This window comes from Triplophysa dalaica, chromosome 7, assembly GCF_015846415.1.
Source record: "Triplophysa dalaica isolate WHDGS20190420 chromosome 7, ASM1584641v1, whole genome shotgun sequence".
Lineage (NCBI taxonomy): Eukaryota > Metazoa > Chordata > Actinopteri > Cypriniformes > Nemacheilidae > Triplophysa > Triplophysa dalaica.
This window is the reverse complement of record NC_079548.1, coordinates 9,458,868-9,484,034: the sequence shown is the minus strand read 5'-3', so window position 1 is coordinate 9,484,034 and position 25,167 is coordinate 9,458,868. Positions and strand designations below refer to the sequence as shown.

Sequence of the window (25,167 nt, the reverse complement as noted above, 5' to 3'; positions counted from 1 at the left end):
TGTGCAGAGTTATTTTTTCCTGTGCGTTGATGTAAAATTTGTTTCATCATTCAATACAGTTTTTTTATCTTGGAAAAAAAAGAATTGAAGTTATGGGAAAGAGAAACAATATATTTCGTATATAATCAACAACATTACTTATGGTAAAAAAAATCAAGATAACAATATTATGGCACTTTTTTTTGTTATTCTACGCGCAACAGACCATAAAATTATTAATCAGTTTTGTCAATATGACAACTAAAGTGTTATTTTGAGGAAAGGGCACAAAGGAAAGGGTGTGGTCATATATTAAGTTCATACGAAGCAACAATCAACGCCCATTATGTATAGTGGGGGGGGGGGGTAAAAGAGCTCATCATGCTCCATCATCCATCTCATTGTAATTTCGATCTTATCAACCAATGGGTGCCCAAACAGCCAACAAGCCCCGCCCAATTTATAGCCGATTGATTGACGAGAGGAGGTAGGAGGGGTTTGGTCCCTCCGCTGAACAGCTGGAGACTGGGCTCTGTGTATTTGCAAAGGGAGAAGGTCTCTGTTGAACGCCACCAAGGGCTGGGAGCGCAACACCTCACTGACAACCCATCTGTAAGGGGCAGAAAGAGAGAAAACCACCTTCGTTTTTTTATTTTATTTTGAACCATGAATTTTAAACTGACGGCAGGCTATAAATGAAATAGTAGAAACGAATTGAAAGTTTAAATCAATGGTACAGGGGGGTATTATGTCCAGGACGCCTTCCACCTCAACCCAGGAAATCCAGATGGACATGTTTGACCAGCACGGCTCTCAGGTAAGTGCATGCAACAAATGAAAAAGCAAAATACGGACCATTCGCACGATAAAACGACCGGTCGGTCTTTTTGACTAAAAACACAGATTTATCTTTATTTTTAAGATGAGTCGCTTTTGAAATAGCCCGTACTCTCGTTACTTGGCAACTGCATCTTTGCTTCCTCGCTCGCCACAATGTCCTTTTAGACGCGTGATGTGAGGAAAGCAACCGAAAGTTGTGTTGTCTATTTATTGTTTTACCGAACACGTTTATTTGACTGAGACACTATTATTTCGTCACCTATTTACGCGAATCATGAGTCACTTTGTTATGTCTGTGAGGACCTTGGCAATGAACTCGCTTTTATTCACTTTTCTAAGTTACGAATCACCATTGTTGACGAAATTACAACCAGTGAGAATTCGTAATGTCACAACAAAATCGTTAATTTATATAATTAAGCATGGTAATAGATCAGGGCTCATGTAAGTTGTAGTATTCAAAGTTGCATTAGTCAATAAGCACGATTAAGTCCGTAAGAAGAGAAAGATTTTTCTAATATTTAGTACTGTAAAAAATGATGTCATCATATGGCGTCTCAGTTCTTATTGTATGAGGATCTTTCTTTCTTCTGATAAACCACGCCCACATTAACCCCACCAAAAAGTGGCGTAGTAGCCTAATACAAACATGGGCTATACAAACATATCAACAGTTTTCTGGTTGTTCCTTTTTAATAGAATGTGTTTTTCTTGCCGTCTGTGACTTATTCCTAATGATGTATACACCTGTTCCACACAGGCCACTCTTTTGGCTTTACTGGGTTGTAATTGCTGTGTTTAGTGTGTAGACGGATGCTTTTTTAATCGTTATCTGATTGCTAGGGCTGTATTTATATAATGGGTTTTTATATAATCCAGTAGCGTAAATGTGTGTGTGACCTGTGCTGTGGAGACCTGCTCTATCTGAATCACATCTATACATAGCTGTGAGGAGGTGGAGTATCGAGAAGGGAGTGTGCTTGTGTGAGCAGGTTGGCAGGAATAGTGCAGGAATAGTGTATGTTTCCTAGTCTTTTTTTCATTAAGGAAGCGCTTGATCATAAATAACAATTTAGTCATTATTTGCTTAGTCTCATGTTCCAGACAAATAACTTTCATGAGCAACACACTTTTTTTATACAATGAAAGTGAGGGCTGACTGAAGCTGTCAATCACTAACATTTTTCCAAACATCTTTTAAAAACTGAAAGTTACACAGGTTTGGAAGAGCATGGAGTAAGTAATGATGTTACTTTTTGACTTTCCTTTACCTTCAAGCTTCTTCTCTGCTCCTTTTCTATTTTCTGCGATGCAATTTTTGTAACACAGTGTTTTATAACCAAAATCCTTCCCCCTGACTGTGGCACAGCCTCCCACCTTAATTACCCAATTAGCCACAGAGGTTGTTTGTCAACAGGAAGTCTCTCATCACCATAGCAATACATCCCTTGACATTTTGTTGGCCTTTCTCGGATCTGGTTTTGCAGCATACAAGCATTTTCTAGAGAACATATTATTGTTAATTCTTTGATGTTTTTTTAAATTGATAATTCCAGTTTAATTCAGTTAAGTTTGGTAAAACTACATCCTTTTCTGTTCTTTTGTTTGTTTTCATATGCCAATCGTGCCAATGATTTCTGTGTTAAAGTCTGTGATAAAGCGTTTGCGATTAAGCATGCAACATCTTTTTGTGGGTTGCTTTATATAATGGTTTCCAGTTTTCCAACAAAGCTGCTTTTGGTTAAAAGCTTAGAATTTGTTTGTGGCAGTTGTCATTATTTTATGTAATCAGTGTTTAGCGCACAATTCCACTGTTGTTGAGATATATGAGTGTCAAACTTTGACATAGCAAGTGTTAAAGTCCCTGTGAACCAGAAGTTGAGATTGTTTTAACTTCTGTATTCTAACACTTTTCCGAAGGAAATAGAATTTCAAAGGAGGAAATTTATGGGCGTGGCTTGAGTTTTTCACTACGAATTGATTGGATGTGTAAAAACAGCTGTTACATTGATTTCCAAATGAAACTGGCAGCAGACTGACGGTTGAATGGGAGGAGTTAACGGATGCTCTTGCCAAGCCATATAGTTAACGTCATTTGAGATGGATAGTTATGTCAGGGCGGAAGTGCATTTTCAGTCTTTAACCGAAGATTATGAGGAAACATGAATTTTAAAAAGAAAATGACCCACCTTGATAAGCTATTTACTATAATGCTGCAATATTGAATCATTTTCATTTTTAATTACACTGGGACTTTAAATGTAATTTCTGAAATTAATGTATTTTGAAAAAACATTATTTATAAATAAAACTTTAAACAATATTGTTTGTATATTTGAGAAGATTCACTCGGTAAAATAATACATTTATCTGTTTTTGTAACTGTCTGAACCCTGTATAACCCCTGAATAGCTTTCCGCTGTGTCTCATTTAAACCAAAATTGTCTGCTGTATTTGTGGAGTTAGATTCACATGCATGACACCTGATAAAAAGATAAGATGAGTAGGCAGTCAGAATTACAAGTATAATGGTTTTGTTTAGTAGCTTCTATGCATCTGAGTGAATATGGGTTTTGAACATGCCTATTCCATCAGGGTCTTAGTGCCACCAAACCCAATTAGCTGCCTTCTGATCTCCATGGCAACAGAGTCTGGCGTCTATGAATGCCACATTGGGCTTTTCTCTGAGGGCAGCCAGGTCATTGGCCAATGTTCAAGCCAATCAGATTACTGAGAAAACCAGCGGATATGAGAAATAATTATGGGTAATCAAATCTGGACACACACACAGGATGGAGAATCAGGGGCACCGTAAGGGGGGGGGATGAGGACGGTTCTAAGGGCCCTTGTTTCACTCGGGGCCCAGCAGAACTCGCGTGTGTATGTGCGTGTCCCCAAAAAAAGACGTTACCGGATCATTTAGAGAAGTGGTTCACAGTTCCGTACCTGTATCGACTTTGCGCAGTGGCATGCAAAATCAGGATATCAAAAGAGAAACAAGAGAGAGAAGGGAGGTCGAGACAAGGACGACAATTAGTCACCCAGTTTTTTTTTAAACAAGGTGATTTACGTTCCCTGTTTGTGTCTATCCAATTCTATCAGTTACACAACCCAATGTTTTGTAACACAATATGCCAAGGAAGTATTTTTATGCATTGGAGAATCGATTGTGATGAGCTTTAGAAAAGACAGAAACGCAACAAATGCCAAACTAGTCCATTTATGTATATTAAAGCTTCTCATCTTACAACAGATTTAAGAAATCAATCAAAGTTTATGTTGTTATCTGCTAGAGTTATCCTCTTCGTTTCATTTAAATCATTGTAGAATCCTGTTGATAAAAACAGTCCTAAAAATCATTTAAGATTATAGCTGTTTTCTTGAGTTCACTGTTTTAATGATTTTTCGTTATTTTTGCTTGTGTGAAACCTGTTATGAATATGATTATAATAATAATAATACAAGCTATACAAGCTTTGGTCAAACATTTCTTGATCTAGTCTTGTTTAAGAGAGAAAGTAAAATTCTTGTAAATATGTATTGTTGTTGTTTGTCGTGTTTAAATGTTTCAATTGTATTGGTGTGTAACAGCTCAATACTGTATGTGTGCAAAAGGATTTGTAACTTGGTAATGTAATTCATATTTTGGTTTAGTTTTTTTTATTTATAGACTAAGATTTACAGACTCATTTTTAATTAATTAATAAATAAACCTTTCAAATGTATTTATTTTTTGTCTCTTATTGAAAGCAATATCTCAAAGTACAAATTAGCCAGAGGGCCCAGAAACCATAGCGGCACCCCTGCGTAGAATCCAGAGTATGTTTGTAGGGTTGTGTAAAAGATCATCCATACACAGAAAACTGTCCATTTTCTCTAATTTCATATCATTCCCTTTCTGTTTTTACTTCTTTTAGGGGAAATATATGAAAAGGAAAAGTCGGTTTAAGCGCTCGGATGGCAGCACTTCCTCAGACACAACCTCCAACAGCTTTGTACGGCAGGTAAGACAACAAGTTTGTTTAGAAATGCCTCGGTCACTCATATTTCCTTTGCAGAAGACATCCTAGGTTGTAATTCCACAATATGTCAAAACTGTATGTCACTGTACACATATTAGTATTTGAAATAACAAATCCGATGTAAGGGACCCGCAGTGTGTAGACATGGCTCATTCTAAGGTAATAAAAACCTCACGCTTCATTATGTAAGGTCTTTATACCTCTGAAGACATAGTTAAATATATTCTATTGCATTTCTGTCAATTGATCATTTAATTACACATTGGACCTTTAATTGCATAATCCTGTTTTGAAAATAGTCAAAAAGGCAGTGGACAATGAAGAAGTAAACAAATATTCCTAGTATTTTTCTGTCTCATGTACACTTGACATTTTCCAAACATTTGCTGTTACTAGGTCTTCCTCTCCCAAACATCTCGTCCCAGCCCCTGCTGCATGACATTTGCCCATCCACCAGGGGTGTCATGCTAAAATACCTCTATCTTTCCTGCCAGCAGGGATATCTTTATCCCCCCATTGAGACCAAAAAGGTCGACTCTCACCTATCCTCACCCACACCCCTATAGACTAATTTGCAAGATGTAAACACTGGTACAGAAGCACGTCCGGTTTCATTATTTTATCATTTTTTTATTCAGCATATATAAGTAAATCTTAAAGATATTAATTTAATATTTGATTCGGTTATAAATGTTCTGTTGGCTGTATTCAGTTATAACGTTTGCGCGGTGTTAAAATAAACGGTGTCTTTTTCTGTCCGAGCGTTGTTTAGGTTTTCCTATTAAATGCATTATTTTTGCCAACAGTTCACATCATGTGAAACATTTATGGTACTTTGTCGATCATCATCATTAGTTTTGCCTACCACAATATCATAAAAACTTGATGGCATGGATCTTTTAACTTGGTCCAGTAAGCCTCCTTGCAACCACCTAGAACACCCTAGCAACCACCACAGAATATCAGACGCACGAATATCCTCACATAGCAACATGCTACAACCACTCAATACACCTTAGCAACAGGAAAACGAAACCCTAGCAACCACACTCAACACCTCAGCATTGTGTTGCAATCACATTTTCAAGATCACATTTTGTTCAGAAAATGTTCAAATCTAGATTATCATAAATTATAACCACTGCTAACATTTTAGTAGTCCAATTTAAGACCCTGAGGTTTAAAAATCTCTACTTAAAAAATAAAATTGTGGGTTTTAACCAAAAAGTGACATTTTGTAGCTTAAGGACACTGCTCTTGAAGATTCATGAATATTTATGATGTAAATATAGTAGGTTTCTGCGTGCGTCTTCCCCCTCTTTGGCAGCTGAAAGTATGAAAACCTGTGTAGGCCTCGGTCTCATACACACCCACACATATGCACATATGAACAAATATACACACACACATACACGCTTATGCTCTTATACTGGACAGGTTGCCATGGTGACAGGGCCCCGAATCTCCCCACAGCATGCTGCGCAGTCAGAAGAGAAGGAGGCAAATCGATTAGCGTGTGTATATAGGTGTGTGTGTATGTGGGCTGGCAGGCCTATGTGTTGATTGCTGAAAAAATGTATGGCGGCGAACAGCTGAGGTCATGTATTGCTGGCACACACAATATTCTATTGTTGTAAGATAATGGGTGTGGCTCTCCCGCCACTGTTGATTAGAATGAGAAGCAGAATAATTGACCCTGTGTCCCATGGGTTCTCCTGATGGATCGCTTTCTAATTTTCCCATTCGTTTTGGTACCATTAGATCAGACCTCTCCGTCATTTTGGCTCTGAGGTTGAGTGCTTCTTGGCTCTCTAAGGACTGAGTGGTGTTTGATCATGGCTTCAAATGGCAGCTGCACAACAGAACATCACCTCACAATTCCCTTTATGCCGCGGTCACACCTGATGCAGCACAAAAGACGCTGCTAGCTGCTTCAGTGCATTCGTGTGGTTATAATTGTGTAAATATACATGTTTTCTGTACATAGCAATTGGGATCATTGAATACAGCAGCAGTAAAGCAAAGATTACATCCCAACACATTTTTACTGAGGAATGCAAATAAGCACTTTAATAAAAATGCATTTCTGTAAACATTTTTGTTTTCTACAACCTCATGGACAAAGTTGTAATTTTTGTCCGTGGTAATATACAACATGTCACAGTAGGTGAAGACTGAGCATGAACCAATGTGGAAGAGAGTGTGTGACAGATGTGTGAGACAGACTGTGTACAGTGATGATGATGGGTGATCGGACAAGTTGAAGTTCTTGAGGGTCAAAGGTCGCCCTCTAGTGGCTCCAGTAATGTTTTCAGCAAATATGCCAATATCATAGTTAAATTTATGAACTTTGCCATTATTCTGGCTGTATATGTTCATGATAGTGCTGGATTAGAAATGAAGTAAAAAAATTGTAAAATCCATTGTTTAGTTTTATTTCAATCATGCTCTTCATACCTGACTGTTATCTCCTTGATAAAAAAGTACACAAACTTAGTATGAATAATAATTAGGGTCAAATAGATGTGATTCTGAACTAACAGTAAATGCTTGAATGACTCAATCTCAGGTGGACGGAATGAGTGAATGGAAGTGTGGGTGCAGTGAGTCAGGTACCCTTCTGCTCCTTTCTTTTTTTTTTCTTTCTTTTTCTTTCTTTCTATCTATCTATCTTTCTCTCTTTCTTTCTTTCTTTCTTTCTTTCTGTCATTCTCTGTTGGGCTCTTTGAGACATCCCACTCATCCTGGCACTTACCACTTCATACCAGAGCTAAACACGAGAGAAAGAGAGATGGAGAGAGACAGAGTGAGAGAGAGAGAGAGAGAGAGAGAGATCTGCCACTGCCTGTCACAGCTAAATTTAACCCCCCAGTCTGCAAATGTAGCACAAGTCCTGCAATATGACCCCCCCGTTTCTCTCTCATTTCCCCCTTCAGAAACTGAGCACAGGTTTCAGCTGTGTGTGTGTAGAGGGGAATGTTGGTGGGGGGGGTTGTTGAGGTTAGCAGAGCAATTGGCCACTCTCTGACACACACTAACTGTTCTCTGCCTAACTTTTTTCAACACTCTCCCATCACAGCTACACACACATTAATACACACCCTTGCATTACACACACACTCGCATCGCGTTTGGTGTAGATTCGGATATTTGGGTGTGACTCTGTTACCGTGGCAAGGAGATCGTGCCATGGAGACGAATGCACGGATTCAAAGGCCCGTAATGGTAAGAAACGTCCAGAATGGTTTGTGCGGTTTGTGTGGCGGTTATTGATGTGTACTAACAAGACTGCACTGCTGTCAGAAAACTGTGCCTTGGACCCAATAAGTGTTCTTTCTTATTTCCACCTTCTCTATACCTCTCTCTCCTTCCCTCTCTCTCTCTCTCTTTCTGTCGTTTGATTCCATTTTGGGCTGGGCAGCTGCTTAGGCCTCCTGGGTTTAAATTAGACCTCCAGCACTGATCGGGGAACTTGCTGCTGCTAGTTGCCCTGACACAGAGCTCTTTTCCTGGTTTCCGTCCGGTCTTGGCACCCATGGATCATGGTTATGCATAGGGCTGGCATGATATCAGATTTTCCCAACAGAGTTATTGTGGCTAAAGGGATTCTCAGTAATGATATTATTGCGATATCTATGTATTGCAATATCTATCAAAGTCATCGATTTTGTGTTTTCTCTTTTTTGTACAAGTATCTTACATTCAAGTTACAAGTGTAGGGAAGAAGAGAGAGAGTTGTGGCTCTTTGGGAAAACTGTAAACGGGTACTAAATAATTTACAATATTATCATTTTTAGAATGAACATAAAACAAATAATCATGGTATATGCAACTAAACCACCAATTGCAACTTATAAAGCTTCCTTTGATTAGAAATTATTATGGAAATTGATCAGATGTGATGAACTTGTAACATTTTATTTCAATGTTTCGGAGGTTAGATAATTTGCTTTTTGGGGACGTTGAACAGTAAAAAAAGGGAGGTGCCAGGTGTTTTGTCACAGAAGATGGGCTTTGACTTGTGCAGCTTTCATAATTGTCTCATGCATTTGCAACGCTAAAAGATTGTGATGTTGTGTAAATAAGCAGAATTTTTTTTAAATAAAGACTTAAGTCGAGACTGAATATCATGTGCATCAGTAATAACATACAAAGTGTTCTGCAAAAATTTTGCAGAATATACATTTTGAGCCTTGGATTAATTCCATAAAAAACTAGGGCTGTATGACTGTATGGGTCAATGTATTCAAACGTGGATGTTATTTGCTTACGAAATGTTCGCACGAATGCCTGCTGTTTGTTATTCTGTGTGGACGTTCAGTTCAAATTTAAATGCCCTCAAGAAAAATATTATATAATCTGATCTCGGTTGTGTAAAAAATGTGTCTTCTGTTTTGAAGCATATGGCTTCATTGTATATTTGTGACTGTGTTACATTATCCACTGTTATCTTTTCTATGGAGCGCAAAACTAAAACATTTTGAATAATTGTTATGTAATTGTGAGATTGTTGTCGATAGTTGAGATTGAGCAGGGGGTCTCAAGCTCTAAAAAGTATTGAACAGACCAAAATTTATAGTAGTATATATATATATATATATATGATAGTTCTGACATTTCTTCACCCTCGTGTGGTTCAAAACATGTATATGACTTTTACTTCTGTGGAGGAAAAAAGAAGATCTTTAAAAAATGTCTCAGTGGTTTTGTATCCAGAAGTTAATAGGGGTCAATGTTGTTTGGTTACCGATGTCCATCAAAATATCTTCTTTTGTGTTCTGCTGAAGAAAGCCATACAGATTTTGGAATAACATATGGGCGAGTCAATGATGCAAACTTAATTTTGGCATGAACTATCCCTCAATCCCTCTAAGCATTTGATCATTTTTCTTTCCCCAAATGCTTACACCTAGCCTGCGCTTGCTGTTTTTACGCACTTTATTTGTGTCTTTCCTTTGCCAGTTGCCAAACAGATGTAATATTTAAAATTGTATATTGTAAAATCTTTCCATATTTCTTAAATAAAAGAGGAATAACAAATTTACAACTTTATATCTCTATTTCAGTAGAGAGACCTAGTCATTATCCTTACACAATTTGTTGGTGTACAGTACATGTGTGTGTGTGGGAGAAGCTTGTTCTCATCGTTCCTCTCCAGCCCTCCCACACACTCCCTCTCTTCTTTCTGTCCCATTTCTCTTATTATTATGCTCTCTGCATTGTTCATCATTTTTTGGCATGTCTTTTGTTGTCTCTGTTCTTCTTGATGTTCTTGTTCCGTGGCTGAAGTCTCAAGCATAAAGACTGACAGTGTTATTCATGCAGAGTGTTTGTGGGCTGCTTTCTACACAACCGGGGGAATTTTACACACTGGAAGGCGGGGAAATGTCAACGTTGTTTATGAGCTCGGCAGAGCCTGAGCTAATATTATTGTTAATGCGCTGTTACTTGAATGCATCCAACTTCATAACACTGTGATATTTGTGGAGTCTCTCAGGTTGTTGTTTGCACTGTTTCGGGTGAATGGATATTGTAGACTTAGACCTTTATGGAGGCCACCTGCTACTGATCTTGAAAACGGACAGAAAAATACACAGGAGACAGCAGAATTGAGAGTTCAATGGTTATATTGAAATTAAATCAAGTAAATCAATTATATAAGTTTAATTTTTTGTAAGTTAGTATAAATGTAGTTGTCCCAACTACTAGTGGACCAATACAAATACAACAGCTCTCCTATTAAAACCAAAGTCTAACAACCAATATTTTCCAAATGTGACCCTGGACAACAAAACCAGTCTTGTGGGTCAATTTTCCAAAATTGAGATTATTACATCACCTGAAAGCTGAATAAACAAGCTTTCTTTTAAAATATGGTTTGTTAGGATAGGAAAACATCTGGCGGAGATACAGCCATTAAAATCTGAGGGTGCAAAAAGATCTAAATATTGAGAATATTGCCTTTGAAGTTGTTAATCAGTTGTTGTAGCAGGCCATCCACTCACAAAAATAAAGTTTTAATATTTTTAGGGTAGGAAATTTACTTAATATCTTCATGGAACATGATCTTCACTAAATATCCTAGTGATTTTTCCAATTAAAGAAAAATAGATCATTTTGACCCATACAATGTATTTTTGGCTTTTACTCAAAATGTTCCTGTGCTACTTAAGACCGTTTTTGTGATCCAGGGTCACAAATAGTTTGCGGTCTACTGTTTTCTAATGAAGGATGATTTATTCTGTTTGTGTGTGCTGGGTTCCTCTGGCCCTATGTTTAACTATGAATAATTAAACATCGTTGCATATGGCATATGTCAGCTTGACACACTCTCGATTCTATTTAAAACACACACGTTCACAAATATGTGACAAACCTAATGCACTCATGTTCGCACACTCAGACGCATCCAGTGAGTCATTCTTGCAGCTGTCCGTACGCTCGTCCACACCACCCACAAGTCCGATCTACACCTGAAACATGTACAGACAAAGAGGAAGACAAGGGCAAAGGTGGATGTAAAAGATGTGAGGAGTGGGAGGCTTATATAGAGGTTCTGACACTGTACTGCACTCAGTGTGTGTGTGTACTGTATCATCATGAACTCTATAACCCACACACTTAAACAAGCACAAATCCATACAAACATATATGGGTGTTTCTTTAGCTTTAAGCTCTTTTTCCTGTGGACTGAACTCTCTTGAAACAACTTGCTTTCAGTAGTTTCCCTTATTCTTTTCATTATCAATGTCCAAGATTGTACAAATTTGCAGATTTTTTTAAAAACATCCACCATGTCATTTTCACTGCATCTCAGATTTTGTGTTGTGATTGATAGCATTTTGTGATTTATCTTGCAATGGCTGATTTAATATAATTTACGAAACATCTCATGCACATCTTCAAACCATAAATGTTTATTATTTTACACTTCATATCTGTCGATAATGTTATGTTCATTCTAGGGCTGTGCATTTAACACGTTAATTATAATTAAAGTGTTATGGAAAATTAACACGATAATTTTTTTAACGCATTTAACTATCTGCCCAAGACATTAGTAGGTTATCTTACATTTCATATGACTGGTGACAAATATGATGCTGGCAACAGCTTACTGCGTGATATATAACATACAGAAAACTGTCGGAAAGAACCTAAAATGAAATTATTTGCAAAAATTACACTGAATGAGCTTTTGTCTCATATTTATGTAATTATACAGTCGCACAAACAATATCATAGCAGTGCTATTTTTGTCCAGAATACTAGGAGTGCACATGTCATGTTGATTTTATACAACAGTTAATTAAATAGGAAATTCATTTTAAAATATATTTTATAGACAACATTGTCTGTTTTCAGTATTTTCAACGAAAATATATTAAAAATATAAAAGCCTCAGGGGAAGTGTTGCGTGTCTCACACAGCATGGTTTTGTTTCTAAATGAATATGTTTCTTGAGCGAATCAATTGAGTGATTCAATTAATTAGTGGCTCATTCATAAAGAGTCATTTACTGCATTCCTGAACGAATTCAGTGAATCTAATGAATAATGGCATTTACTGCCACCTACTGGCAGTTTTTAATTCTTTAAAGAATTTGAAGAGTATAAAAATAATAACAATTCTGAAAAAGTTTGATAGTTTGTCCAAAGAAAATATGCTTATTTACATTTTCTAACCCTTGTGTCGTTTCAAACTTGAATTACTATTTCTTTGGGGAAAAGGAAGATATTTCTTGAGAATAATAGTAACCAAACTATTTTGGTCTTTAATTATAATAATTAAAAAAACAAAATTATGGCCGTTCTGAACATCTGAAGCTACTTTCCGTATTGTCTTATTATGGCTTTACATTATATTTTTGCCCCAAATGCGATGTGTGATTAAGTTGCGATTAATTAGATCAATTAATGGTAACATCATGTTAGATAAAATGTAATCGCTTCACAGTAGATGCAGATTAATGTTGTATCATTGCATCATGAATCTTTGTCTTTATATTTATCGTTCATGTTGTGAATAGGCCGTAATCCTTTTGAGACACTTTTGATTAAACACAATAATAATTGAAATTGTTGAAACACTCAAATACACACAAACGCAAAGCATTATGGGAAGCTACTTCCTCTCTCTTTCACTTCCTCCCAATCATCTCTGCCCCCTCCCTCTATCTTGTTCTGTTCTTCATTCAAAAATCATATCACACAACAACTAAATGTTTCTTTTTATGTAGTTTGTATTGCTTCTCTTTTGATAAATAAGAGGAATCCAAACGTTCTTGTTTTTTATTTTATTAAAAAAACTTTGCCACACTGTGCAATAGAATCTTAACAGATAAATTGTTGTGTTCTTTTGATCTCTCACTCCCTCTCTCTTTGGTTCTCTATCAGGGCTCAGCGGACTCCTACACCAGCCGTCCCTCAGACTCTGACGTGTCTCTGGAGGAGGACCCTGAGGCTCTCAGGAAAGAAGCAGATAGGCAGGCTCTTGCCACCCTGGAGAAAGCCAAGGTCCCTTGTTTCTTTCCATACTTCTGTTTAATTTCTCCATTATTCTTGAGGCACTCTTTTTCTTTGTAATTTTTTTCACCTCATTTACATTTCCCACTCTTCCCTTTATCTGTCTATAGACCAAGCCTGTAGCGTTTGCGGTGAGGACTAATGTTGGGTATAATCCAGGGCCTAATGATGACGTCCCAGTTCAAGGCATGGCCATCTCTTTCGAATCCAAAGACTTTCTCCACATCAAAGAGGTCAGTCATATTAGTTATTCAAGTTATTGTGAGCGGTTGAAACGCTTGTATTTTTCTGAAATACATTCAAATTTTGTTTATTTTAAGAGTTTTTGTGTTGTCTCTCTCCTATGTCTTTATTTTGCTATGCTTCTTGCTTGAGTATTGAGAACGATGAATGTTTAGAATTCAAAGGCAGTTCTTCTGTTAACAGAAATACAATAATGACTGGTGGATCGGGCGTTTGGTAAAGGAGGGATGTGAAGTGGGGTTTATCCCGAGCCCAGTTAAGCTTGAGAGTACCCGGCAATTACAAGAACAGAGAATGAGACAGAACCGCCTCAGTTCCAGGTAACAGCCAATAAGAGATGACTTAAGCCGGACCGAAAGCCAATCACAAATCATGATGATGAAACATTAAACAAGCATAACCTTTCGTGATTCACCAATATTACTTTCTGTTGCTTTTATTAATAGTAAGTCTGGTGGAAGCTCCAGTCTGGATGTTGCCACAGGTGTCCGGAGACCCACCCCACCTGGAACAGGTATGATCTACTGTAATGCTGTGAATTCTATTCTGTTGTGATGGCGATATAACCTCCCTGCAATAGTGTCTTAAAAACCTCCCAACATTTACAAATTTGGCCAGCCCTTTAATCTGTATTGACATTTAGGGATTTTTAGCAGTACATGTGTTGGCTTAGAATCAAACCCATGGCGTTGGTATTGGAGAGAATCAGACTTCTTAAGATCCCCTCTGCCCCTGCCCTCTTATCCTGTAATCCATCTCTATCTTTGTTTTTTCCTATTTTCTCTCTATCATTCCTATCAATTCTTCATTGTAATTGCTCATAGTCTCACGTTTGAGTGTAAAAAAAAATCTAGTTTTACAAAGGTCTTTTGCTTTGATTAAGTTTCCTTGTGTTTTATTCTACAACACCTCCTTTTGTTCTCTTCATCACATTTCTGTAAACTCTGTACATCATGCTGCTGTTCTTCCTCTCTTTCTCCTTCTCCGTTTGTCTCCATCTTTATTCCTCGCTCTCCCTCTCTTGTTCTGTACTTTCATTAAACCCCGCCCACCTCCCAATCGGTCCCCTTTAGCTGACTTGTCCCTGGGGCTTTATGACGATGCTTTGGATTCGGATGTTGAGGAGATGGAGACTGCCGACACCCGTGACCATAAGGGTGTGGGTGGAAGTGTCACCTCCCCTCAAGGCAACCTGCCCCGCCTCCCTTTCTTTAAGAAGGTAACCCTGGTGATAACTGCAGAATGCATCATAAGTCAGGCCCCCTACACTTGTGACTAATATTCAGACTCACTCTTAACCAAGCATCTTCTGTGTCTCTGAAACATGCGGGGAGTGTGTGTGTGTGTTATTGTGTTTTGATGTGGACATTTAAGAGATTATTGCATTATAAAGCTTGATATCATGCAACTTCATGGAAGCAAGATGTAAACTCATTTAGATTTGTGCTGGCTGAATGTTATCATTTGATGAATATTATTTCTAATAAAAATGAAATGATTTTATTAACTAGCCAAGGAATCTAATAAAACAAATCTAACAACAAAACCATTTTCTTCCTTTTCCAGCATCCCTTATGTATTAACATTTTGTAACTAATAAAACTGTTTGTTTGTTTGCTTGCGCTCTCTCTCTCTCTCTCTCTCTCTCTCTATGGATCTCATAATGCATGTGTGTACGGAATGAAAGGTGGGCCTGCCAAACAGAAACAGAAATCGGTGAGTCATACCAACAACAAACTTTTTGATCTTGCGTTTTTGTCTTTATATTTTAAGAGCCTTGGAGCGGTCCTTTCTACATTGCACTGTTCATCTGGCAAAAAATGTTATTATTATACGCAAATGCCCCTGTAAACACCAGTTTAGTTCTCTAATGGCTGAAATACAGATGACAGTAGCATACCGACTCAAGTTATGTTTATAAAATCCTTTTTTCAAAAACAGTGTACAGAAGGACAATTTTTTTTTAGCACTCACAGTTTCAGTACAGAGTGTCGCCGTCCTCCTGCACCTGCTCACCAGCTGAAGAAAACCCCCTGACAGGTTGCCACGGTTTCCGTTTCTAAAACTGGTCCTTGACAGCTCGTGTAGCCCACGCGTTTTACTGTCTGTCACATTGGCTACTGTCACACAAGCGCACATGAACCGACACCTGCCCGAGAGCATTAGAGTACTCGAACTGATTACAGTACATTGCAGTTGTTTGTAGGTATTCCTGTTTTCTGTGGCTCTATCAGAAATTATATAACGGGGCCAGAGGAGTGGGAGGTGGTCACGGCAAATGGAGATCAATTGAGCAGAATCTCTCGCTCTCATTTTCTCATATACACTCAATATCACAGATGATGAAGTGAAGGACCATCAACGGATCATGAAGTGGTTTTATTTTAGATGAATCTCTATGAATCAGTGGTGGTCCGATAAAGGGAAGAGAGAAGCCTTTTTTATATAATGAATTAAATAGGTATGAAAACATTACACTTCATTATGCAAGATCTTTATACACCCCTGAAGGCATAGTTATGTACAGTATATTAAATAGCCTTTCTAACCATAGATCCTCCAAAAAAATACACACAGGACCTTTGAATGTACATCAGTGTTGGTACTGATGTTGAAGGCATTGTTTATTATTAAGAGCCTTAGCAGCTTTGATCAATAGTAATTAACACATCATACAAATTCTCACACAAGACCACCACTATTAAAAATACCAGCGAGACAAAGAAAGTGTAAAAAAATGCTTCGAAACAAAAGACAGAATACATCATAGGAAGCAGCGATGTCCATCACTATTTTTAGATACGTGTAGATTTGTAGGTCTGTTCTGGCAAAAATTTAAGCTCAAAATGGCTTGAATGTTCATGTATAAGTCAGTCACAAATGTGTTTGTGGGAGATGTGACAAAACAGGTTTTATTTTGTGAACTATAACTCACGTGTTTTGTGGTGTCATTAAGTGTGCAGGTTTGTTCCGTTGTTACTTAATAAACATAGTCAAAATGCCAGCTTGTGTCTGTGAGGGTTTGGTTTAGGGGATGAAAAATGTCATTACCTCAGTATAAAAACATTAGAAGTCAATGTGCCAGTAGAAAGTCCCCAGTGTACATTAACAGAAAAACATATCTGTCTTTGTGTATTTGTGTGTGAACTTTCAGATGGAACACGTTCCCCCGTACGATGTGGTACCTTCCATGAGACCCATAATTCTGGTGGGACCGTCACTTAAGGGCTACGAGGCAAGAACACTTGATTTATTTACCTTTCAATCTTTAATGCGTGTCAAACAGATAAGACCTTCAATACAGATTCTAATACTTGTGTGTGTTAACAGGTGACAGATATGATGCAGAAGGCTCTTTTTGACTTTTTAAAACACAAATTTGAGGGCAGGTGGGTACTAAAGGAAAATGTTATTGTTAATTCATTTAAAAAGGGTCTTTAAACATGCCAAGAAATCATATTGTGATTATTTAGCTACTTTGTAGTTGCATATATGTGTCATTATATCATATTAATCATATATACAATAAGTCTCTGTCTCATTAAAATACACTTGGCACTGATGTAGACCAAAATCACTACATTGTCCCTCGTATTTTCATATTTTGGTGACTTATAGCAGTGATTTCTTAACATATGTGTTCTGGTTTTCACTAGGTAAAAGACACATGACAGATGTTTGTTTAATAGTTGGTGTGTATTTCTGAATCGCACACGTAACTTACATCAGAGTAATGGTATCGCTCTTACAATTTTTATGAATCAAGTATTATGTTGCAGTTCCTTATAAAGTTATCAGCCAACTGGTTTTATTTAATCGCCAAAGCTTATTTTAACTTGCATTTGACGCTTGGCGAGAGTTCATTTCAGACCCTAAATATAACTGGGGTCATGTTCACTATCAAAGAAACATTCATATTTTTACAACTGGCCTGTCGATAAAGAGGGAAAAGATCTGTGTGGGCAATGTCGTGTTAACATCACTATCCTTGGCAATACCTTAAAATACAGGTTATACCAAGGTCACACTGTTATCTGTTTTTTGTTCCAGAATATCCATCACTCGGGTGACAGCAGACATCTCACTTGCCAAACGTTCCGTCCTAAACAACCCCAGCAAACACACGATCATCGAGCGCTCCAGCACCAGATCCAGTCTGGGTATGAAACACACAGTCACACAAATGTAAACTTACCTCTGCAAAACTTTTCATGTGAAAGCTACACATATGGTTTGCCGGAGATATATTAACAGACTGAATATTATCCTTCCGAAACCTCACATTATCATATTTGCTGTTTTTCAGGAAATGGAAAAACACTGTACTTTTTAAATGATAAAATATTGTGTCAAAGTTGACAAGCACTTTTTAAGACTTTTTTAATGGTTAGATATTTGGAAAACCAAGTGACAAACATAAAGGCTGACAAATAATAATAATTTATGGAAGAAAAAAATCACAAAACACGGAGAATTAGAGATACAAGATTTTAGAAGGACCGCTGTGATATCCAGACGTATTCTGATGATGTTCTGACTCATGATAAATGTTGGTCCAGCAGTAAGCAAAATACAGTACATAATATATAGTATTTGTAGCTTAATATAGTTTTCGCAATCTGACATATTTCCAAATGAAATTGGATATTCAGTAAGAAATGTATAATGGGATTTTTAACTGGAATAATGCGCGCACATGAATTTCTGACAATAATGGGAATGTGTATTGTAAAAGGTTACACCAAGTAAACAAAAACGCAAAGAGAATAAAAACAATTAGCAATTGAAATCCAAATAAAATCACAACCTATTTATGGCCAAAAAAAACATTTTGTCCCACATTCACATTTTATATGGTAATAGTTCACAGGAATGCATTGTTTCAATTTAGATTCATGGTAAATAGTCACTTTTTAGCCCCAAGACTGATCAAAAAATGAGTCAATCTCTTGAATTTTCACTAGATTTTTCTGAATGTTTCGTTCTCTTGCTCTTTGTCTTCATATCTGATCTGCCTCTTTTCTCTTTTTCATTTTTCTGCCACACTTTCACACAACACACTTTCTCCCCCTGTCTTTCTCTCCACCTCAGACGTACTGGGTACGTATCTTCTCATCCATCCCATCCCTTTCTTCATCCATCTATCTAACTCTACCCATCCATCTGTTCTGTCATCCCTGCTTTAAGTTTGGAGTGAAATCATGTGTCGGCACGGTTAAAGAGTAACTAATTAAATGTAGCAACAATACTAACTTCACTAGTTTTTAGTGGCGTAAGTGTAGCTCAGCTGCTTTTAAATACAATGTGATGGTCACATTGTATTTTGAATACAGACCTAAAATTGACTAAGCTTTGACAATAATAACTTAAAACATTAAACCAAGTATCTTATCTCTGAGATGGCTCTAGGGGCTTTGTAAACAACATTGATCGAGAAGCACTTCCTGTTTTTACTTAGAACTAGAACAAAATTCAACCACAATAGAACATTTAAAACTGAATTGAAATATCAAAAGAACGTCTTTGACTTAATTATAGAAAGAAAACTGAAGTGCTCTAGGGAAGTGCTTATTGTTCACATCAAAATGGTTATATAATGAAAAGATTTTGCCCCTCAAATAGCTTCAATTTAAACTACATTTCATTTGTAACTTTCATTACCAGTAATTATATTTTGAATGTAGTTATTTTCTGAATAGCCTTTACCTTGACAAGCTACAATTTAAAAGTAGAATAGCTTGCTTGATTTTAAAAACACTTTTTTTTAATCTGATCGCTGTCAAAGGTTTGATGTCACTCCACATAACCTGTCACATCTATAGTACACAAGTTTTTATTCTTGAATCAACCCAGAAACCCACACAAACAGACATACAATCATAATTCTACTGTCATAACGTTCAGCGTTCCATTTACTTAAAGATAAATGGAAGCAAACTGAACATGCACATGGTCACACATGCATATATGAACCATAATAACCCAACGCGCATGATATATACTAACATGACGCAAGGTTTTCGGTTTTGGGAGGTAAGTCTTTGTGAATCAATTTTTTGTGTAAAAGGCATTTTTGTGTGCTTATAAGATCTAAACTGCAAAACATTATGGGAAAATACATGAAAATAAGTATTTTTTTGTAGTGTATAGATTAAGTTTTATTAAGATATACCGTTTACTTCACAAACATAGAGTCAGTTTAACTTTGATGTAGTTGTGTGTTCATAAGTGCCTTCATCTCTCCTGGCAGCTGAGGTACAGAGCGAGATAGAAAGAATCTTTGAGTTGGCTCGAACACTTCAGTTAGTGGCTCTGGATGCTGATACGATTAACCATCCTTCTCAACTGGCCAAAACATCACTTGCACCAATCATAGTCTACATCAAGATTGCCTCTCCAAAGGTAAACACTGTCTTTTGTGGGATAAGCTTTTTTTACATTCATGTATGAACATGTTACTGAACATGTGTGTCGTGGACTCATTATCAGGTGTTGCAAAGGCTGATAAAGTCTCGGGGTAAATCTCAGGCCAAACATCTCAATGTCCAAATGGTGGCAGCTGATAAACTAGCACAATGCCCTCCTGTAAGTATTTGTGTGCGTGGGGATGTAGATGGTTAAACCTTTATCTAATAGTCTTGAAATGTTTTCCTTTTTGTTTGCTATAAATTTAATCTTAAGTATAATAAATATTATATATATTTATTAATTAAGTATTTACATAAAGACCCAACTGTGTTACTGAGATCCACCAAATGGCAACATCTCTGTCCTCAATATCTGAAATGTACATTCCCTCATTTTTTCACACAACATGTCTTCCTTTGTCTCTTTCAGGAGCTTTTTGACATAATATTAGATGAGAATCAATTGGAGGATGCATGTGAGCACCTGGCTGAATATCTGGAGGCGTACTGGAAAGCTACACATCCCCCCAGCAGCAACCCACCCAACCCTTTGCTCAACCGCACTATGGCGACAGCCGCCCTGGCTGCCTCGCCTGAACCCGTCTCTAACCTGCAGGTACAGGTGTTAACTTCCCTCCGTCGCAACATGGATCTCCTCGATGGCTACCCACCCACAGGGGAGGGGCCACGTGAAGAGGAACACGCCTTCTAGGGCGGGGCCAGATTTATGGGAAAGAGTCCTGAAACTGTCTCCTTTTCTACCGTGGCAACAAAATCACAGAAATGTAACAATGCCTGATCAAGAGAAAGAAATGTCTGACTGTAATTTTTGTATCCATCTCTGCTTCTTTCCTATGACACATTGAACAATTTAACACGTTCACACGTAAAGATATTCTTCACACGTGCACCCACAGCATCACATACACAATATTCTCAATATAATTCTTAGACCACCCTGCATGAAACAATCCAGCAACAACACGCACATATCTCCCCCTTCCTGCATTTGAAGCGTCTGCTGGACTCTAGTGGCCTCATGTCGTCAGCAAAACGTAGTTCAGATCGCTACCCTCTTTCAGGTTGCCATGGCACCAGCCCTGAAAAAACGCTGTCACATGCTATATCCTATTAACACTGGGCTTCAATTCTAACCGAGGCTTGCGTACGTGCATTGACGCCAGTGCTGTTTACCCAAGTTGAATTAAAGTGTGCCTTTGTGTGAATAGGTGAGAGACAGAAATTGAGAAAGTGTTTAGTGAGCGAGGGACACAGGGATTGATAATAGCTTCCCGGCGTGTGTGTGTGTGGATTTCACGACACTTTTTGTGATCAAGGAGATATGAGCATCCATCTGCTAAGTCGCCACCATTACATGGTTGTCTAGGAGACCAAAACTGCACTTCCACAGTAGTCAGATGCTCTTTTTATAAAAGAGGATTTAAATACAATGATTATCTTTAATATAAAAGCACCAATCATTTACTAGATTTCTTACAGTAAACAAATATATATTTTGGCTTATATTTCTCCAGAAAGATCCAATATGAGAAGAGACTTGAAATATCTAATATAATCTTGATTTTTGTAGTCATCAGCAGTTGTTGAAAGGATCTCACTCACATTTCTCATTTTCCAGTATTAATTGCGACCACTAGAGGGCGCTGATCTTTGAAACACAGCTTGTCAGATGCATTTACATTCTGTTGTTTTGAAAACAGAACGTATTTCTTGGTATTTTTCAAGTTAAAGTAAATATTTATTATTAGGCAAGACAAGCTAATTTAAATAACACATTTTGTACCGTATATAAGGTAATTTGAAGGGCTGTACATAGAAATTATTACAATTTTAGTAACAAAAATACTAATATAATAAACAAATAGAATATTAAAATAACAAAGAGCTAACATAAACTTACACTTAATGCTTTCAAGAACTGTGATCTGTATAAAGCATGTTGAAGAGATTAGCATTGGAGGTTTTCTATAGCAAATAACCAACTACGTATATGTTAGAGCTTTGTACAACCACAATCATATTAAGAAAGAATGTAATACAAATCAGTGTTACTGTGAACTTACTACTATTTTCCCATAAATGCCTGATGAGTAATGAATGTATTTTTAAGATTCACCCAAAAATGAAATTTCTGTCATCATTTACTCACCCTCAAGTTGTTCAAAATCTTTTTACATTTCTTTGTTCTGATGAACACAGAGAAAGATATTTGAAAGAAAGCTTGTAACCAAACAGTTGACCACCATTGACTACCATAGTAGGAACATTTTCTTTGTTCTGTTGAACACAAAATAATATATACTTTTAGACTACCATTGTGGTAGTCAATGGTGGCCAAGAACCGTCTGTTTACAAGCGTTCTTCCAAAAATCTTTCTGTGTTCATCAGAACAAAGACATTTATACAGATTTGCAACAACTCGAAGGGTGAGTATAATTGAAAACAGAATTTTCTTTTTTGGGTGACCCCTTCCTTTAATACTTGCAAGTAACAGCTATATTTTTTATGAAATTCATATATTACCTCTTGTTACCGAGATGATCAACCTGTTAAATTAACATGCTAAACCTTTGTTTCTAAACCTTTGGTGCAGAAGCTGATTTCTAACCTCTGCATTAACAAGCTTGCTCTGTTTTGTGTGTCTGCATGCGCATTGGCCCGGTGTGTTTTGGTGGTGTGTCTTGGCGTAGGGGCCATTCCTGGTGCATGGGGAACAAAAGAGGGAAGGACCTGAACGTGGGAGTCTCCAAGACTACCAGAGCGACCAGAGTGGAAAGCAGCCACTGCGCTCATCACGCAGCCAGTTGCAAACAACCGGACGGGGTCTGTCACGACAAGACACGTTCGATTCTGAGACCCAGGGCAGCCGCGATTCCGCCTACACCGATGACATGGAGACCGACCCATACGAGGAGCCGGACCCATGTCGCTACCGTCCAAATCCTGGCCAGCATGCTCCTCGCCAAGCCTCTTGGGAGGATGAAGGGGCAGAGCCTGATCAGGAGAACCTCAACGTGGTCCCACCGCCGACCAATCAGCGTGGACGAGGCAAGCTGAGAGAGCGCTACTGTCAAGATGCAGAAGGGGGCGGAGCAACAACCGGCCATAACCATAATCAGGAGGAGTGGAGCAGAGATGTGTATATCCGCTAGAGCAGGTTTACCTGACACGGGAGAGAAAAGAGAAGATCACCAATGGGACGGGATGGGGTGGTTGAAGAGTTGTTGCTATCTAGAAATGATTCGGATCTGTTTACAACCCAGAGAAACACACAATCATTGACAAACGCTGTATAACTAACACTCACAACATTCGCATTATTCAGACAAAGCTTTCAGCCATCACAAATTTAGTTGAATAGTTTTTGAGGAGGATCAGTAAAAAAACTTTGTTTTAATTCGTCTTCATTCTGTTTTACTTTTGTATAGAACTGCATGACTCCTAATCATAATGAGGTTAGTAACCGTTCTTGCTGAACATTAAACATGATTCAGAATGTATAACCAAAATCTTGCAATTGTGTGTATGTGTGTGTGGTTCGTAGGTTGGTTGAGCGCGTGTGTGTGTCCTCTGTAGTCTTAAACAGGGTCTTTCTGATACACAAGAGTCTTGGGGGTGTCCCAACATTGTCCCAACAGTGCGTGCCAATATGTTTGGCATATTTTATTCTATTTATTTTATTTATTGAGTCTCAAAGGACTGTTTTAGCCTCCTAAAACCTTTACTTTCTTCAGAGCTCCACCGCTGCTATGTATTCTTCCGGTCTAGGAGGGGTGCTGTGGTGCTCACTTTAGTTTAATAGGGCTAAATGCTGATGTGCATCCGTGTACCAATGCTAATCCAGATCTGCTAGTATTTAAAAAATGACATTAATATGCAAATGTAATTTAACTCCTTTTAAAGACTGAGAAATATCGAAAGTAAATATCAGTCCAAAACGTTTGATACCACTGCTAAAGTCTAACAGGTTACTGTGATCTTAGTCTTGTGGAAAATTATTTTGTGTTGAATTGTCTTCTATGCCTGTTCAAGGGCTTTCAGCGTTCTGCCGCAATGTACCACTGCCACCAGAAACATTTTCTGCCTTATGCGTACTTCAGTCACACAGTTCAACCAATCACAAGTGCCAGAATCTTTCATCAGGCCATGCCTGCTGTAACCATGGTGGGCTGTCTTAACTCAGTGCAAAACATATAGTTGTCGTTGTTGTGCGTGTGATTGGTTTACATTGCTAGTCACTTTTAGACAAAGCAATGTGTTTATGGCATGCCAGTTTAAGGAATTACTTCACAGCAAGATATCAGAAGCCAGATATAGACACAGTTATTTATTCTCGCAGTCATTTACATCCACACACTCACTCTCAGTACCAAACTGCCAAACCAACGCTATTGCTACTGCTTTTTGTATTGTTATCTCTGTGGCCAATTTATAAGCCATTATTGTGTGTGTGTGTGTGTCTGTGTACGTATGCGCGCGTGTGTGCGTGTGAAAGAGAAAATCTGGAGTCCACTATTTTATGTAACCAGAGCGTTGGTGAATGTCTTTGAGCCTCTTTTTACCCTCAGCTATGATTTAAAATATAATAACAATATTCGCTTAATACAAGTAGATAGCTTATTAAATAATGTTATTGTTGCATTATCGCAATTGTTTCAAAATATAAAGAAAAACGTATTATTTGGTGCCTGATTGTAGCTCCACTTTACATTTTTTTTGTTTTTAATCTGTGGATAAATTCATATTTTAATTAAAAATTTTGATCTGGATCAACTGTGGTTGTGTTGTTGCTATTGTCATTGTGCTGTTGCTATTGTCGTAGGTTGCAGATTGTAGACAGATAGAGAAAGAGAAGTTCCCACAATGTCTTGTGGGAAACATGAGAAGAAGAGATGCTGGAATGGTGAAATTGAGTGTAAAGTGTGTGAAGTGATGGGGGAAGTAAGAGTGAGAATGATATCTGGTGGTGGGGGGTCAGGCAGAAAACAAAAGAAAGAGGAAAGGAAACAATGCAGGAAACAGACAATGGGGTGTGAGAGAGAAATGAAAAGATGTTTATCACCTCTCATTTATGGGGGCAATCCAGGTTTACAGTCAAACGTCTGGATCAGCACAAGTTTGTGTCTGTGA

The 25,167-nt window shown here is 37.7% G+C and overlaps 1 protein-coding gene across 3 annotated transcripts; it reads left to right on the top strand.

The window, feature by feature from the left end:
* Nucleotides 1–510: 510 nt before the first annotated feature.
* Nucleotides 511–24,799, top strand: cacnb1 (calcium channel, voltage-dependent, beta 1 subunit). Of its 3 annotated transcripts, none has more exons than XM_056753070.1 (14): nucleotides 511–796; nucleotides 4,737–4,823; nucleotides 13,238–13,357; nucleotides 13,477–13,599; nucleotides 13,793–13,929; nucleotides 14,056–14,123; nucleotides 15,297–15,325; nucleotides 16,764–16,844; nucleotides 16,940–16,998; nucleotides 17,660–17,769; nucleotides 19,860–20,011; nucleotides 20,099–20,194; nucleotides 20,447–20,632; nucleotides 22,728–24,799. In XM_056753070.1, exons 1-14 carry the CDS (start codon nucleotides 710–712, stop codon nucleotides 23,187–23,189), a joined length of 1,797 nt encoding a protein of 598 aa, XP_056609048.1. In that variant the 5' UTR covers nucleotides 511–709; the 3' UTR covers nucleotides 23,190–24,799. The 3 variants fall into 3 exon arrangements, with proteins under 3 accessions (XP_056609048.1, XP_056609047.1, XP_056609049.1); XM_056753069.1 differs by lacking the exon at nucleotides 15,297–15,325 and adding an exon at nucleotides 14,683–14,828; XM_056753071.1 differs by lacking the exons at nucleotides 511–796; nucleotides 4,737–4,823; nucleotides 15,297–15,325 and adding exons at nucleotides 7,864–8,066; nucleotides 14,683–14,828.
* Nucleotides 24,800–25,167: the final 368 nt, after the last annotated feature.

Excerpts from the sequence above, each read along its gene's own strand:
- cacnb1 (XM_056753069.1), top strand. The coding sequence starts at position 710 with ATGGTACAGGGGGGTATTATGTCCAGGACGCCTTCCACCTCAACCCAG. Across the intron at positions 797-4,736 it reads TTGACCAGCACGGCTCTCAG|GGGAAATATATGAAAAGGAA; the intron begins GTAAGTGCATGC and ends TACTTCTTTTAG. Across the intron at positions 14,124-14,682 it reads ACCCACCCCACCTGGAACAG|CTGACTTGTCCCTGGGGCTT; the intron begins GTATGATCTACT and ends GGTCCCCTTTAG.